This window comes from Amblyomma americanum, chromosome 5 (genome assembly GCF_052857255.1).
Source record: "Amblyomma americanum isolate KBUSLIRL-KWMA chromosome 5, ASM5285725v1, whole genome shotgun sequence".
NCBI classification, from domain to species: Eukaryota; Metazoa; Arthropoda; class Arachnida; order Ixodida; family Ixodidae; genus Amblyomma; species Amblyomma americanum.
Genome location: NC_135501.1, coordinates 19,642,624 through 19,660,749, shown reverse-complemented (window position 1 = coordinate 19,660,749; position 18,126 = coordinate 19,642,624). Strand labels below are relative to the sequence as shown.

Here is an 18,126-nt window from a genome sequence, read left to right as displayed (position 1 = left end):
CATTTTTATTTACATAATAAACGCGAATTATAAACGTATTTTAATAGGAGATGTGCTCATTGAACTGCCATGCTCAAAATGTGAACTGTTTTCTATAGCAATAGATCTGGAGCATGCTGTCATCAAATTCCTGGTGGTGTGCGACGTGGTACGACAGCGACATAGCCGGTTGTCATTCCTTTTTGAAAGTGGAATAAATTCTGAAAGGACCAGGAGCGCGCTAGACTAACGAACTATTGTTATTCTATGCTCATTTAAAGTGCTAAGAGCGCTTATAAACATGTTATAGACCATGAGCATCTTGGAATTAAAATTTATGCTCCTCAAATCAACTTAGCGATGCCATGCGTTATATCCAGATGGCTGTTGTATCCAGGTCGACTGTAGCGGATGTCGACTGTGCACTGCACTATGCTTAAAGTCTGTGCGATTTATCTCCAAGTGCATTCAGTAAATTGCTTCTAAAAGCATGGTTGGCTATGAATGAAATGTGGAAACTTGTGAGGCGTATACTGATGCCTTGTGGGCGCGACGAGGATCTTCACGTCCAGGAGCTAATTAAAGTAAAGGTTGAGGGTACCATGGCAGGTGACCGCCATCCACCTCCCTTTCCCCCTCTGGCCGTTAACAAGAACCTTTCTTACGAAAAACCGCCACCTCTTTTTAAAAAACCTTTAGCGCACGTAGAGTCATTTGCTGATTAACATTCGCATGCCCCCACCAAGAGGCCCATAGATCCGCTCATATAAAGCCCTTCAAGCTGTGGAGCCATAGCTGTTGCCAGCCCCTTCTCTGATACCTGAGGAATAATTCTAAACTACAAGTTGGTGTGCATTTTTTTTAAACAACTTGTGCGCGCTTAATTTATATTCTTTTTGGTGCTTTTGCACCTCAGTGGGCAGTTGAGCCTGCTATAATATATAGTTTACCGTTAGTGTGGCGATTTTTCAGCCGCTAATTGCTGCACTGTTGCGACAGTTAAATACTACCTCGATATCACGGTTTCTTCTTTGACCCTTGATTTTGGCGCATGATACACTTGACATCACAGCGCAATTTTTCCTAACTACAGCACTGCACATTTGTGGTCTAGAGCATGGAAAACGCATAATGCTGCTATTATTACTACTTGAATATATTCTAGGTTTTTCTTCTTATTACATGCTACGTTCTTTTTAGTGTGCTTTTCATTGTTTCTATTTTTTGCGATAGGCCCACCAACAGTGGCTGCCATACCGTACAAGCACCCATGAGTATCTAGCCACATAAATATGCATGTGATTCCGGCTCTGCTTTGCGCAGATATGGAACCCGCTCATTTGTTTTGCTAAATGCACAGACAAAAAAAAAAGAAAAAGCCGGCAACCCAGCAGTATGCTCTGTGAGGAACTTCTGCTAGCGTGATGGGGCAGGCCTGGATGACAACGCCTGCGGAAATGCCATTTCCCGGCGTCGTGCTTGAGATTAGATGGTTCCCTGTGGGAAAACCAATAAATTGCGAAATGCGGCTCTCTATAGTAAGAGCAAGATGTAGAAGCGCCTTGAAGCCTAGCATGTATGCAGGAAAGGCAAATAAGTCATCCACAAATTCCCGCCAATCAAAGCACACTGCGCGTGGTGGAAGGAAAAAAGAAAAAAAAACACACTTAACACATGATCGGCGAGCTGACGAATCCGTCGAGAGAACGATGATTCTTTCACTGATCATGGCCGCCGATGGAACGAAGGCAGATAGCTTAAAAAGCCATTGGAGCTCTTGGTTAGCTAGTCTACAAAAGCAGCTGCACTAGGCCAGTGCTCCGACATCGAGACGTCCTGCGCAAAGGTTGGTGGCTTCGCACTAACGATTTCATTCTACTTAGGGGCATTCTACTTAGGGGCTTCTCATTGTGCTTCTATCTGGGCGCTCATGCTTTAAAATTTCCGAACTTATCTTCTGTTGCGCAGACGAAGATGGCTGTACGGATATGAAGCCTGAAGTGCGCGACCTTCACGAAACAATAATAGCAGAGGTATTAAAAAAAGTCAATGGTTTAAATGTATATATTGGCTTCTAAGCGCTCGTACCAGCGTGATATCGGCGAGATATTGGGAGAATACGAAATAAAATTTCGCGCCAAATAAAGAAATTTTTCTCTTTTTTAAACTGCTCAGCAGTAGAGGTAAATGCACCAGGCCAAACGGAAACAAGATTTTGAACAGTTATAATATAAGCACTTCAATATCAATTCTGTTCGGCATTTTAGATTGAGAATTTTTGAGAGGACCTCAAGACAATAGGTGATGCGCTATATCATCCCGAAATTGAGTTCCTGGCCCATGTTTATCCTCGCGTAAAGGCAAAACGGTGTGAATGCCTTCAATCATTGCATTTGAACTTTGCAGACGTAGGAAGCGTTGCGCTGTTTCTAACAGTGCTCATGAAGAACGGCCAGTAACCTGTGGATGGGAAGCCTGAGGAGTACAACATGCGTAAATGGCCATCTGTGTGGTGAAGACAGAAAAACTGTGCGGCTATAAAAGAAAGGCAGTGTAATTGCATTTTCATTAGGCGAGGTATATCGCATAAATAAAAATAATAAAGTGACAGGTGTCTCAAAGCTGAGTACAGCCCCACGCTGTACATGTCGACACATTACCACGTATTTGGGACAGTGGTTGAGTTCACTGAATTTGGCGCCGTATGGCGCGTGCCAAGAAACTGACACATATATTTCTTCTCTACCTATAATATACAGTTGTAATGAAGGTTCGATCGAAGAACCTTATTGCAGGTGTAGTGCGGAGTCGGATCATTTGGATACTTCGCGACCTGTACAAGTGTGTGTATGCCTCGACTTGTAGCCGTGCAGTGTGAGAATGTCAGTTTTGAAGAGTGTTGCTTGTTTTGATGACAAAACTTTCACTGAATATCGGAAGGATCCTTCTTTGTTCTAATTAAACTAGCTGGAAAATACGCAAGTGAAGCTAGTTTCTTCAAAAATCCTGGTTTTGTCACCCTGAAGATGTCTAGTGTTTAAACCGCGAGCGGCGCTGTAGTGAACGTTTGCCAGGCATCGAAACGCCGCTGCCTTTTACGCCTTCTAGCGATCACCGAGAATATAAACTCTTCGAATTAATGCACTCCATTACATCTGCCTTTAGTTGTACTGCAAAGTGGCTTTTATTCCCACTGAAGAACACGCTGCAAGGTTTTGCGGTGCTACCTAGCGGTTGTCCCGAATACCTGCTAACGATAAAGAGGCTCCAAATGATTGCACGGCATGAGGCAGCCGACTGAGAAACCCAAAAGTGAAAGGCTGGAGAACGGCTAAATCAGCACTAGCCTGTTTTTGTCGGCCTCACTGCTTTTTATCTTGATGCAACTTTCTGTCGTAAGTAGTGCGTGCGCTTCGAATTTAGTTAACGTCTGATCCTGACACTAAGAAAAGCTTCCAGAATGTAAGTCGCTCTTCAAAAAGGGCACAAACAGCTGAGGTGTTCCTTTCAGCAGCACTCACAAGCGCCAAATACCTCTTACACACGTTAAGATATCAGATGATATATTTCGTCATCGTTGGTTGCTTTATTTTCAGATGCAACACTCAACGCTATACCTGATAATCATGGCGGTTTCTATGGCTGTGGATACAATGGGTAAGAAAGCTGTCACAACTTACTGTTCACTTGTAGTGCCCTGTTGCCGCCAGCGCATTACTCCTGGACCACGTCTCTAAATGTTTTATTAATGGGAAAACAATACTAGTCTATGATGGCAGCTGACATGTCCGCAAAATGCGGACGCAAAATGTGGAAGCGAAATCTGTAGTTCGATATGACGTCAACAGCAAGTATACAGTAGTGATGATTAAATATGTAAGACAACTGATGTGTAGAGTTTTAGATCGTTCTCAAGGTCATGTGAGTCATTGTAATGAGTCATGAGTTCTTCAGACATGGTAATTGCACGAAGCACACACACGTCAGGGTGCGGGACGAGCACAAACGTACAACTGATTTTATTCAACGGGCACATTACATATTTGAAGAAAAAAGAATGCACTTTGATCATGCGCAGTGAAAGGCTACAAAATGCGACAATTAGTAATACACCAAGGCCAGAACTTACATTGTCTTATCGAGGAAGGCTACCTCGCTACTGAACAGCAAAATCGAAGAATCACTAATACATGCATCTCCTCTTTTCTTTACGAAAAATGCTTCCATAATTTCACGTGCGATTGAATCACGACCCTTGACCAGAACTGTAATCTTATTCAGCCGTGGCAGAGAGTAAAAAAAAATGAGTATGAAGTACGAAGTCATGAATCATGAACGAAGTCATGAATCAATGAATACGAAGCCATGAATCATGATCGGAATCATAATCAATGTGGTAATAAGCGGAGTCACTGTCTGCGGAAGGAATTGAGTCATCCTCATCATCAGCCTGACTACACCCACTGCAGGGCAAAGACCTCACCCTTGTCTGTTCAATTAACCTTGTCCTTTGCCAGTTGCACCCATCCTATGCCTTCAAACGTCTTAATATCATCCGCCCACCTAACCTTCTTCCGCCCCCTGCTACGCTTGCCTTCTCTTGGAATCCACTCCGTTACCCTTAAGGACCAGTGGTTATCTTTCCTTTGCATTACATGCCATGCCCAAGACCATTTCATCCTGTTGATTTCGACTAGGATGTCATTAGCCCGCGCTTGTTCCCTCAACCACTCTGCCCTATTCCCGTCTCTTAACGTTAAACCTATCATTCTCCTTTCAGTAGCTCGCGCCGTTGTCCTTAAGCTGAACGTTTTTGTTTAGCCTCCACGTTTCTTCCCCTTAGGCGAGTACCGGTAAGATACAGCTGTTGTACTCTTTTTTTTCTTGAGGAATATTGGTGAAGTGCCAGCAATTATCTTAGAGAACCTGCCATATGTGATCCACCACATTTTATCCTTCCAGTTATTTCCCTTTCATGATACGGATCAGCTGTCACTACCTGCCCTAAGTTGACCTATTCCTTTACCACTTCCAGCACCTCGCTTCCAACTGTGGACTGCTGTTCCCTTGCTAAGCTGTGGAACATTACTTTGGTTCTCTGCAAGTTAATTTTTAGACCCACCGTTTTGCTCTGCCTGTCTAACTCACTGATTATGATTTGCAGTTTACCTCCTGAGTGGCTCAGCAAGGCAATGTCATCAGCGAATCGCAGATTATTTAGGTATTCTCCATTTACTTTTATTGCCAACTGTTCCCAATTCATGCCTCGGAAACAGACTATTCACCGCCTGTAAACAGGCGGTGAATAGCATTGGCGAGATCGTGTCTCCTTGCGTGACGCCCTTCCTTATTGGAATTTTATTGCTGACTTTATGGAGGACTATAGTAGCTGTGCAGTTGCTATATATATCTTCAAGTATTTTTGTTGCGGGAAAGAATATATTTACAGCTATGTACACCAGCGAAGGAACAACTATGAGCGGCACTCATAACACAGTCAGAACTTCGTTGTCGTCCTCGTCTTCGTCAACCCGTTCACTCGCTCAGTCTAGTCGTCGTCTTCCCGCTTCAGGACCCCCGGCTGATGAGACGCCGTCTCAGTGTTAGAGTGGCGATGTATGAACGTCGTGATAAGGTTTTAGGCGGCAGACATGGACGACGTCGGTGGAGAGGCCGGAGGACGATGGCGAGCACGCAAGGGGTGCAATTTCATAGTTCACGTCGGTGACACGGCGCACCACACGGTAAGGGCCCCGGTAGTGAGAAAGGAGCTTCTCGGAGAGACCGACGGTGCGTGACGGCGTCCTGAGGAGGACGAGTGATCCGGGTTCATATTCGACCACCCGGTGACGGCGGTCGTAGGCGGACTTCTGGGAAGCTTGTGACGCACGGAGCCGCCTATGGGCTATTTGGCGCGCCAGCGAGGCCTGGGCGATGGCGTCCTGAGCGTAAGCAGTGGTGGCGACTGAAGAAGACGGCAGGAGTGTGTCCAAAGACAAGATAGGGGGCCGGCCAAACAAAAGGTAGAAAGGGGAATAGCCGGTTGTGTCATGCCGCGAAGAGTTATATGCAAAAGTCACATAAGGCAAGGCAGCGCCCCAATCTCGGTGAACTGGCGACACGTACATTGCTAACATGCCGGTGAGCGTGTGGTTGAACCGTGCCATAAGCCCGTTGGCTTGTGGATGGTAAGCTGTCGCGAGCTGGTGTTGTGTGGCACATGAACGAAGAATGTCATTAATCGCTCGGGACAGAAAATAGCGACCACGGTCGGTGAGCAGTTGACGAGGGGCGCCATGGTGAAGAATGACGTTTTGGAGAAGAAAATCGGCGACGTCGGTAGCGCAGCTGGTAGGCAAAGCACGCGTGATGGCGTACCGAGACGTATAATCAGCTGCGACAGCGATCCACTTGATGCCGGAGAGGGACATGGGAAAAGGGCCAAGAAGGTCGAGGCCAACACGGTGAAAAGGTTCCGGAGGTACGTCGATGGGTTGTAGGAGACCGGCAGGCAAAGTAGAGGGCCTTTTCCGAAGTTGACACAGGTCGCAAGCGCCAACGTAACGCTTGACGGAACGATACAGGCCAGACCAAAAGAAGCGGTGCCGCACTCGAGCGTACGTGCGGGACACGCCAATGTAGCCGGCTGTCGGCAGATCGTGCAATTCTTCAAGGCCAGAAGAGCGTATATGTTGGGGTATGACGAGCAGCAATGAAGGGCCATCGGAGCGTAGATTGCGGCGATATAAAATTCCATTCTGGAGCACATAAAGTTGCAGAGACGGAGATCGGTTTGCAGAGCGGAGGCCATCAAAGATAAGGCGTAAAGATGAGTCGTTGCGCTGTTCGTTGGCGATATCGGTGAGAGCAGTGATAGCTAAGAGGCAGGGCAGGGTCTCAGCATCTTCTAGGTCAGGTGGCTCCACAGGGGACCGGGATAAACAGTCGGCGTCCTGGTGGCGACGACCGGACTTGTACACTACAGAGATGATTATTCTTCGAGGCGCAAAGCCCAGCTACCAAGGCTACCGGTGGGATCTTTAGTGAAGACAGCCAACATAGAGCGTGGTGATCAGTGACGACAGCGAATGAGTGGCCCAACAGGTACGGGCGGACTTTAGCTACAGCCCAGACAAGGGCGAGACACTCGCGCTCAGTAATGAAGTAATTTTTCCCTGCGGCGCAAAGTAGGCGGCTGGCATAAGCGATGACGCAATCTTGTCCCTGTTGACGTTGGGCTAGCACGGCACCGATCCCATATCCGGAGGCGTCGGTGCGAACCTCTGTGGGAGACGACGGGTCAAAATGGGCTAAGATGGTCGGAGAGGTTAGCAATTGAACGAGGGAGGAACCACAACATCGTCAAGGTAGCAGAGGCAGGTCGACCACTTAAAGCCGCGAAGAAGGGAGTCCATCATTTGTTCAAAGGTAACCAGCGCGTTACAGAGTCCGAATGACATGACTTTAAATTGGTATAAGCCTTCAGGCGTCACGAAGGTGGTCTTTTCGCGGTCCTTTTCATCAGCGGCAATTTGCCAGTACCCCGATCGAAGATCAACTGAAGAGAAATATTTGGCGCCGTGGAAGCAATCTAATGCATCATCGATCCTCGGGAGAGGATATACATCCTTTTTGTGATGCGGTTTAGGTGCCGGTAATCAACGAAGAAGCGCCAACTGCCGTCATTCTTTTTTACCAGGACAACTGGTGAAGCCCAAGGGCTTGACGAGGGCTCGATGATGTCTTTTGCGAGCATCTTGTCCACCTCTTGATTGATGACGGTGCGTTCAGCGCTGGACACGTGGTACGAACGTCTGTGGATAGGAGCGGCATCACCAGTGTTTATGCGATGCGTCACTACAGAGGTACGAGCCAAAACACGTTCATCAATGTCGAAGATGTCGCGAAAAGATGATAAAAGGCACCTAAGATCGTGAGCTTGCATCGGCGGTAGGTCAGAAGAGATCATGTCGCCGTAGTCTTGCGTTGGTTCCTCGGTTGATGTGGCCGCAGGAAACAGGCTTTGATGAGTAGAAGGTAAGCAGGTGTCCACGACTGATATGGCACATTTGGCAGCCGGGCAGAGCGTGGCGAGTGAGATGCCTTGCGGGAGCGGTTGGATAGACGAGCCAAAGTTCAGAACCGGAAGGTACGCTCGGTTGGCCGACATTGTGCAGACAGTGTGCGCAAGCGCAATACTTCGCGAGAGGGCGACGTCAAGGTCCGGAGTGACTACGTAGGGGCCATCAGGGACAGGATGAACAGATGAGAAAGAAATGTAAGTGGCGGCTTTAGGCATTAGACGGACAAAGTCGACAGCACAAAGGCGAGGTACAACTGGGGACGGTGACTCAGCAGAAAGGGGAAGGTCAAGCTGGACAACACTGGTGGCGCCGTTTATGAGGGCTGGAAGCTCAGACAGGAAGTCGAGGCCAAATATGACGTCATGAGGGCACTGGTACAGAACATAGAATAGAACGGATGTATGGCGGCCGGAAATGGTCACACGGGCTGTGCATAGTCCCACCACAAGAGGCGTTCCGCCGTCGGCAACGCGGAGAACGGCTGTGGGTGCAGGGGTCAGTACTTTTCTGAGGCGGCGTCGGAGAGTTGAACTCATGACGGACACGTGCGCGCCCGTATCGATCAGGGCTCTGACAGGGACTCCATCGACATAAATAGCGAGCAAATTTTGGTGGGCGCCGAGGGCTAAGCGAGGATTTTGGGACTGTGGCTGTACTGCAGCATCACTTCCAGACACTGCAGTGTCTAGTGTTCCGCTTGCGAGCGTACGTAGGGGCCAGGAGAGGAGCGACGGCGTAGGGGCGAACGAGACTGCCGACGCAGGGGGGACGGGAAAACTGGCTGTTGACTGTAGCACTCTGCCGGGCTGGAGGGGGCGTGAAGTGGCTGGGCTGTTCGTCGTTGCGGTGAGAGCTGAGAGAATTGTATGCGCTACGACGGGACCAATAATTGCGACAGTGACGCGAGATGTGGCCAATACGGCGGCAGAGGAAAGAAATGGGCCTGTCGTCGGGTGTCCGCCAGTCGCTAGGGTTGCGTCGACGTGGAGCGAAGTAGGAAGGTCGGTCAGGAGCAATCGCAGTGATGTCGGGTGGGTATGAAGGACGTACGGGGCTGACAGGTTGGAGGCCAAGATTTGCAAGCTCTTGACGGACGACGGCTTGTACCATAGAGATGGTGGGCAAGTGGTTGTCGCCATCACGTAGGTGCAGGGAGGCAGAGGACATGGCTTCGAGTTCGCGTCGAATGATGCGGGTCACATTTTCTGGAGGCGCAGGAGTCTGCCGGTTCAGCCGGTCTTCACATGAGGAAGTGGCAGCCGTGTTGGGGAGGCATGTGTACGGCTGGCTAATACGCCTGCTTTTAGCTTCCTCGAAGCGGCGACATTCCTTAATAATGTCGTCGACTCTAGTGCAATTCTTGTAGAAGAGCAGAATGAAGGCATCGTCGGCGATCCCCTTCAACACGTGACCCACTTTGTCAGATTCGGGCATGTTATTGTCAACTTCGTTGCAGAGAACCAACACGTCCTGAATGTACGAAACATAGGATTCCGTAGAAGTTTGAGCTCGGGATGCAAGGTCCCTCTTAGCGGCGAGTGTTCGGCCGAGCGGCCGTCCAAACAAGTCGCGCAGTTGCTGCTTGCAGACGTCCCAGCTGGTCAAGTCATCTTCGGGAGTCTCGTACCAGACTCGGGCGGTGACTTTTAGGTAGAAAATGACATTGGCGAGTATAAGGGTTGGATCCCAGCGGTTGTATGTACTCACGCGTTCATACATCAGGATCCAGTCCTCCACGTCAACGTTGTAAGTGCGAGAAACTGTCCCAGGGTCACGAGGAGCAGAAAGAACGAGTGATGGCATGGCCGATGGTGATGTTTGCTGGCAGGCGTCCTAGGTCATGATGAGCGAAGGCAGTTGTCGGCCGCTGCGGAGCTCCGTCGTTGGTAGACGTAGGGGAAAGGCACACCTCCACCAAATATGTTGCAGGAAAGAATATACTTACATCTATGTACACCAGCGAAGGAACAGCTACGAGCGGCACTCAGAACACAGTCAGAACTTCGTTGTCGTCCTCGTCTTCGTCCACCCGTTCACTCGCTCAGTCTCGTTGTCGTCTTTCCGATTCAATATCTTCAAGTATTTTGACGTAAGGCTCTCCTACGCCCTGATTACGCAATGCCTGTATGACTGGTGAGGTATCCACTGAGTCAAATACTTTCTTGTAATCAATGAATGCTATATATAGGGGTTCATTACGTTCTGTGCATTTCTCTATCACCTGATTGATAGTGTGAATATGATCTGTTGTGGAATATCCTTTGCGAAAGCCTGCCTGATCATTTGGTTGATTACAATCTAAGTTTCCTCTGACTCTATTAACGATAACCTTAGTAAATACCGTGTATGCAACGGTCAGTAATCAGATCAGTCTGCAATTTTTCAAGTCCCTGGCGTCTCATTTCTACCGGATTAAGATAATCTTTTCGTTCTTACAAGCTTCTGGTACGTCGAGGTCAAAAGGCAATCTGTATACAGGGTGGCTAGTTTTTCTAGCACAATCTCTAATCTGTCCTTAAAGACATCTGCTGTTTTCCGATCCTCACCAGCTGCTTTACCCCTGTAGCACCCTCTCATGGGCGGCGCCGACAACCCGGCTAGCGCGCGCCACCCTGCGAAGAGAATAAAGACGGCACCTGGTCGTGGCTCGTGCAGCCACGGCTGGCAGTTCTGCTCTGGTGTCGGCTCGTAGCAGTGGTCTCGTTTCCTTCGCTCCTGAGGCGTTAAGCCTACATTGGTGACCAAGGACGAGCAATGACCGATCCCGCAACATCCACGCAGCAGGATTCGCGTCCGCAGGACGTCTCGTCGCTGCAGGTTCGCCTTCCACCTTTCTGGCCCCAGAACCCGCAAGTTTGGTTCCACCAGGTTAAGCCGCAATTTTTCCTAGCCCGCATCACGTCGGAGACGACGCGCTACTGCCATGTTGCCTCAAGCCTGCCTCCTGACGTTGCCGGTGAGCTCTCCGACGTTCTCTCCGCCCCCATGGGTGCTACACCATATCAGCACCTGAAAACCGAGGTGCTGGAGAGATTTATGCCGTCGGACCGCACCTGCCTGCAGCAGCTCCTTACCGAGGAAGACCTTTGCGACCGGCGCCCCTCCCAGCTTCTGCGCCGCATGCAACAGCTTCTCGGGGAGCGCGACATCCCCAATCACTCAGCGTTGCTTCGAGAGCTTTTCCTCCAACGCCTTCCCCAGCCCATCCGCCTCGTCCTTAAGGCGGCCGGTGACGTCACCCTCGACCGCCTGGCTGAGCTCGCAGATAACGTTCATGAGGCCACCTCCCCGTCCGTCACTGCTGTTTTGCCGCCAAGAGACCCAGCGATTTCGCGCCTTGAGGCCCGTCTCGAGGAGCTTGCCGCCTCAGTCGCTGCACTCCGGAGCCGACCTCTGGAGACCCGTCCGTCTCGTCTTGATCATCGCGCTCTTTCGCGCTCACGTCAAGGTCGGAGTCCCAGCCCTACATCTCTCAGCTGGTACCACAGGCGTTTTCGCCACCGGGCCACAAAGTCTACACCGCCCTGTTCGTGGCCGGGAAACGCCCGCCAGGAACACTAACGGCGGCGTGTGGTTCCCCCAGTCATTCGAGCCGCCTGTTCATGGTCACTGACAAGTTCTCTGGCACCCGGTTTCTTATCGACACGGGCGCGGAAATCAGCGTGGTTCCACCGACTAAGGCAGATCGTTCCAAGCCATCAGGACTGTCGCTCCGTGCTGCCAACGCCTCGTCTATACCCACGTATGGGCTACGATCTCTCGCCCTCGACTTCGGTCTACGCCGCACTTTTCGATGGGTCTTCGTCATCGCAGACGTGGTTCGCCCGATCATCGGCTCAGACTTGCTCTCCTACTTCGACTTAGACGTCAGCGTGCGGCATCGTCGCCTTACCGACGGTCTGACTCATCTCTCCATCTCGAGAGTCTCGTCCGACTTTGCTCCCATGGGCATTCGCACGCTGATACCTTCCTCTCAGTCTGAAAAAGTGTTGGCGTATTTCCTGGAGCTCACTAAGCCATGCAACCTCACTCAGGCGGCTAAACATGCTGTGACACACCACATCATCACCCGGGGTCCACCCGCAGCTGCTCGACCACGCCGCTTGTTTGGAGACCGCCTAGCTATCGCCAAACGTGAGCTTGACCACATGCTGGAGCTCAGCATTATACGCCCGTCGTCCAGCGTGTGGGCGTCTCCGCTGCATCTAGTGCCCAAGCGTGATCCCGGTGACTGGCGTCCCTGCGGCGACTATCGGGCGTTGAATGCCAACACATTCCACGACAGCTATCCGCTGCCCCACATCCAGGACTTTACATCGCGCCTCGTCGGCTGCGCCATTTTTAGCAAAGTTGACCTGGTTAAGGCGTATCACCAAATTCCTATTGAACCCGCCGACATACCAAAGACCGCCATCGCGACGCCCTTTGGTTTGTTTGAGTACGTCCGGATGCTTTTTGGACTACGCAATTCGGCTCAAACCTTCCAGCGGCTCATGGCTGAGGTCACGCGGGGCCTACCGAGTGTATTCGCGTACCTTGACGATGTCCTCATCGCCAGCCCTACACCTCATGATCATGAGCAAGACCTACGTGCTTTGTTCAAGCGTCTGCAGCACTACGGCCCGGTTGTGAATGCCTCCAAGTGTGTTTTTGGTGCTTCTGAGCTCGAGTTTTTAGGTCATCACATATCCTCAGTGGGTATCCGCCCTCTCGCGTCCCTCGTCCAGACCATCGAGAATTTTCCCCTGCCCACAACCCTGCGCCTCCAGCGACAATTCCTGGGGCTGGTGAATTTCTCCCGCCGCTTTATCCCGCACTGTGCAGAGCTACTTCGCCCGCTCACCGACCTCCTCAGGTTAACCGCTGGCCCGTCCTCTGCAATATCTTGGTCATCAGAAGCCCAGGCCGCCTTTACTGCCGCGAAGCAAGCAGTCGCTAACACCGTGCTTCTATTCCATCCACGCAACGACGCCCCTACGAGATTGATGGTGGATGCCTCCAGCGTGGCCATCGGAGCCGTCTTGCAGCAGTACATTAACTCCGAGTGGAGACCATTGTCTTTTTTACTCTCGGAAGCTACTTCCTGCTGAGACCCGCTACAGCGTCTTCGGTCGAGAGCTCCTAGCCATCTACTCCGCTATCCAGCACTTTCGGCATTTTGTAGAAGGATGCAAGTTTCACGTGCTAACCGGTCATAAACCGCTGGAATGTGTGTTCCGGACCAACTCATCGAAGTACGTGTCACGTGAACTCCGTCATCTAGCTTATATCTCGGAGTTTACTATCGACATCCGGCATGTGAAAGGTGCAGCCAACACCGCCGCTGACGCCCTGTCTCGTATAGTCGCGGTGGACGCTCCATCTTCCACCGTCGACTGGTCCGCATTCTCTTCTGCCCAGCAAAATGACGATGAGCTCGCCGCTTTTCGAGCGAACCCTCGTTCTCTCCGGCTACGGCTTGTGCCTAATCCTTGCTTGCCTGAGCCCTTGTGGTGCGATGTTTCAACGGACTTTCCTCGGCCTTTTGTTCCGGCTTCACTACGTCGCCCTATCTTCCATTCTCTCCATGACATATGCCATCCAGGCATTCGGGCTACTCAGCGCCTTCTCACCCAGCGCTATGTTTGGCCCGGAATCAACGCTGATGTGCGCGCTTGGACGGGCCGGTGCCTACCCTGTCAGTCGACCAAGATCTGTCGCCAAACCAAGACACCTTCCCAAGCCTTTCTACCCCCTGGCCGTCGTTTCGGCCATGTTCATCTCGACATCGTGGGCCCTCTACCCATCTCTCGAGGCTACCGCTATATCTTGACCATAGTTGACCGCTTCACTCGCTGGCCGGAGGCAGTCCCCATTCCTGACATCACCGCAGAGACTGTTTCGCGCGCCTTAATGTCTGCGTGGGTATCTCGATTTGGTTGTCCTGGCACTGTAACAACCGACCCTGGACGCCAGTTTGCGTCCACCCTGTTTGGTTCCCTTAATATTCTCGGCGCCAGGCATTACCGTACCGCTGCATATCACCCGTGTGCTAACGGCATGGTGGAACACCTTCACAGCCAATTGAAGGCCGCCCTCGCTGCCCGCCTCGACTGCGCCCCCTGGGTCGACTCCTTGCCCCTTGTGCTGCTTGGTCTAAGGGCCGTCATCTGAGAAGACTTACAGTGCTCAGCTGCAGAGCTCGTGTATGGTAGTGCTTTGCGTCTTCCAGGCAACTTTTTTACATCCCAGCAGCTTCCAGCCCAGCCCCAAAAATTCCTCCAACGCCAGCTGGACTGCGTTAAAGACCTCCGGCCTACTCCCCCACGTCCGTCCCGCCACCATACCATTTTCGTACACCCCGACCTGGCCACTTCGACCCACGTTTTTGTGCGCCGCGACGCTGTCCGAGCTCCACTCACACCGGCTTACGACGGACATTGCCGCGTTCTCCGCCGCACCCCGAAAACCGCCACCATCCTCCAAAACGGCCGAGAAGAGACCGTCACTCTAGACCGCCATCGCCGGCCCTCCGTCTAGGCGGGGGGCCCCGTAGCACCCTCTCTTGGGCGGCGCCGACAACCCGGCTAGCGCGCGCCACCCTGCGAAGAGAATAAAGACGGCACCTGGTCGTGGCTCATGCAGCCACGGCTGGCAGTTCTGTTCTGGCGTCGGCTCGTAGCAGTGGTCTCGTTTCCTTCGCTCCTGAGGCGTTAAGCCTACACCCCTTTGCATTCCTCCTTAGGCTTTCTTCACTTCCTCATCCGTTACCGGCGGGATGACGTATTGCTGTGCGCTGCTGTCTTCATCAATAATGTTCTGATTACATCGGCTACTGTATAAATTTGTGCAAAACACCTTGGCTACTTTAACTACTTTATCCATATTGCTAATAGAATTGCCCTTCCTGTCTCTTAACGCACACATCGGGTTTTTACCTGTGCCTAGTTTTCTCTTCACCGCTTTTAGGGTACCTCTGTTCTTTAGAGCATTCTCGACTCTCTCCATATTAAACTTCCTTATGCCGGCTACCTAGCGCTTATTTATTAACTTTGATAGCTCTGCTAGTCATGTTCTGTTTGTAGACATAGATGCCCTCTTGCTTTGGCGTTTCTTAATCAGATATTTCGTCTCCTGAGGTAGCTTGTCGGTATCCTGTTGAGCCGTCCAACCGCCTACTTCTACTGCGCACTCCTTAGTGATAGCTGTCAGATTATCGTTAATTGTACGGACATTAAGATTGTCTTCCTCAGTTAAGGCTGAATATCTATTCTGCAGCGATATCCTGAATTCCTCTTTTTTCCCTCTTACCACTAACTCGTTAATGGACATCCTCTTCACTAGCTTCTTCCCTTCCCTCTTCATGTCTAAGCTAATTCGAGACCTTACCATTCTGTGGTCGCTACATCGCACATTTCCGAGTACGTCCACATCCTGCACGATACCAGGATGAGCGCATAGTATCAAGTCGATTTCATTATTAGTCTCACCATCGCGGCTCTTTCAGGTCCACTTCCTGTCCTCTCATTTGCGGAAGAAAGTGTTAATGTTCCGTAAATCATTTATATCTGCGAACTCTACTAATAACTATCTCCTGCTATTCCTAGAACATATCCTATGGTGGCCTACCGCCTGGACGGCAGCCTACTTGTCCACCTTCGCATTAAGGTCACCCATCAGTGCAGTGTACTGTGATTTCACCTCATTAATTGCCGATTCCAGGTCTTCATATCAACTTTCAACGGACTGATCATCACGGCTGGATGTAGGTGCGTAGGCCTGCACCACGTGCAGCTTGTACCACTTATTATGCCTAATTGCGATAGCTGCCGCCTTTTCGTTACTGCTGTAGAGCTCCTCTACGTGGCCAGCTATACCCTGTTTAATGACGAATCCCACACCTAATTGTCGTCTGTCCGCTTATTCGCGATAGCACAGTATTTGCCCGTCCTTTAGTGCTGTATACACCCCCCCTGTCCTCCTAACTTCACTAAGTCCTTGTCAGTTACATTAACTGGCAAGAGAGGGCGCCAGCATCGCTGCGCGCGGGAGAGGGGGCATGGGCGCTACGGCAGGGATCGTCGGCGCGGGCGGGCGTGTCGCTCGCGGCTCCGCTCTTCGTCGGCGGGGCGAGGAAGCGACGGGGAGACAGGCTCCCGTACTCGTCCCGTCAGGCCTTTGGAGCATCCCTTGCCCTAGCGCGGGCGAACATTCGCTCGGAACCTTGCTGGTGAGTCGGACGACCTCGATTCATTAGCGTACCTTGTTGCTAGCTGGCGTTATTGTTTCTGTAGCAATAAATGCCTGTTTGTGTTAGCCAATGTGTCGTTCCTTTGTTCCCTCAGAGCAAGGCCCGCCGTGCGCTCGAGCGCTCGGTAGCGTACGCGATCACGGGGTGGGGTCCGGGCGGCTTTGAACCGTGTCAGCCGCGATTAAGCGGGGAGAACGTACTTATCTCCCCAATTCCACCCCCACAAACTGCACTGCTAGGCCAGCCTTCCTAGGTAACGTTCTAGCGTAAAACGTGGCGAGGTTCAGATTCCAATGGCGGCCTGTCTGGAGCCAGAGATTCTTAGCACCATCCGCGGCGTCACAGGCCTGACCGCCGCCTTGGTCAGTTGCTCCGTAGCCGCTGGGGACTGAGGGGCGAGGGTTAGTTTGCTCATAGAAGGTTGCGGCCAAGTACTATGCCAAGGTGGCCAAATATTGTTCTGGTGAAGGAGTTCGTTGCAGGCTCTCGTCACCGAGATCAGGCCGCACCCCGGACCTGGCTATACAATTCCTTCGTCACGCGGAGTTTCTTTTTTTTCAAACCCGGTGAAGGATTGCGCGCACAGAGATTCAAACCGTGGTCCTCTTGTATGCGAGGCGGACGCTCTACCTCTAAGCCCGCAGTACAGTCAGTCCACAGAGGGCATGCCTTAGCCATGAACTTGACGAACTGTACGACCAACCGCTATCCGAAAAAAGAATTCTACAACATCGAAAGGACCTACCGTCGCAGAAGATGGCCGTGCAAGCGCTTTTGCGCTTCTTACAATCTACCGGCCTGTGTGAAAGACTTTAACTGGGACGCCTTGTGTGTGTGTGTCTCCATGTGTGCACGTTCCTTTTTTGCGTTTTCCTCTCTGTCATCTTTCTAACCCCTATCCCCCATCATCAGTGTAGGGTAGCAAACCGGAGACTCACATCTGGTTAACCTCCCTGCCTTTCCTTTTCATTCTCTCTCTCTCACAGGGATTGAGTCGTGGTCATCAAAGCCATTTGTCATGATCATAAGTCATGGACACAAAATAGGTCACAAAAATGCTGAGTCATGGTCAAAAGTGCGTAGTCATGGGTCACAAAATGGTCACAAAACGTGCCGAGTCATGGTTCACACAATAGGTCACAAAAATTACCTTCGGTTTACCTACTGCTGAACCTGATTAGAGAGCGAAAGTTGTGGTGTATTGGGCAAGTAGACGCGGCTTGGCATCTGTAACGTTAAGTGCGTTCCGCACACTAGATAGGGAGCGCGGGCACATTGCCTGAGGTGGCAGTTGAATTAATGGCAGATCGCGAAGGGGCGTTCAGCCAGTGAACGCTGCGGCCTATTGCTGCAGTGCTGCATGTCTGCCGCAACGTTGTCAGCGCTAACGCATGCAGCCCACTTCTCTCTCTTACAACCGTCACGTACCTGAAAGCGCGTTTGAGGCGTCCACTTACCCAGGTAGACAGTTTTCCTTCGTTTCCTCAGAATCATAGGAGTCTAGAACGTTCTCGACGCCAACACCAATGCACACAGTGAATGCCGATGGCCTTAGAAACAAAGGCGAGCGCTCGGTTTAGGCGGCGGCGGTTGAGTGACGTCATAGCTGTCACGTGGTTTCTCCTCGGTTTAAGGTCATACTGGCGCGTACGGCTAAGGCGCTAAGGAGGGGAGTAGTAATGTTTTCACCTTCAAAGTTTAAGGCTTGGTTTAGGGGCTCACCGAGATGCCGGGATCTCATAGCTACGGCGCCCTTTGCTTTCCTCAAAAACGATTCCTTTCCTCAAAGCACATGTTATTGCATTCTTGCGTGTAAGCATACTTGAGTGCCCT

The 18,126-nt window shown here is 51.2% G+C and overlaps 1 protein-coding gene across 1 annotated transcript in view; it reads left to right on the top strand.

Annotated features, from left to right (window-relative positions):
- The first annotated feature begins 1,731 nt into the window (after positions 1–1,731).
- LOC144134592 (uncharacterized) overlaps positions 1,732–18,126 on the top strand; it is a 36,664-nt gene continuing 20,269 nt past the window's right edge. The window contains exons 1-2 of the mRNA XM_077667480.1: positions 1,732–1,825; positions 3,576–3,636. Of these exons, the coding sequence (XP_077523606.1) occupies positions 3,576–3,636 (61 nt within the window). The 5' untranslated portion in view covers positions 1,732–1,825. The remainder of the gene's footprint in view (positions 1,826–3,575; positions 3,637–18,126) is intronic.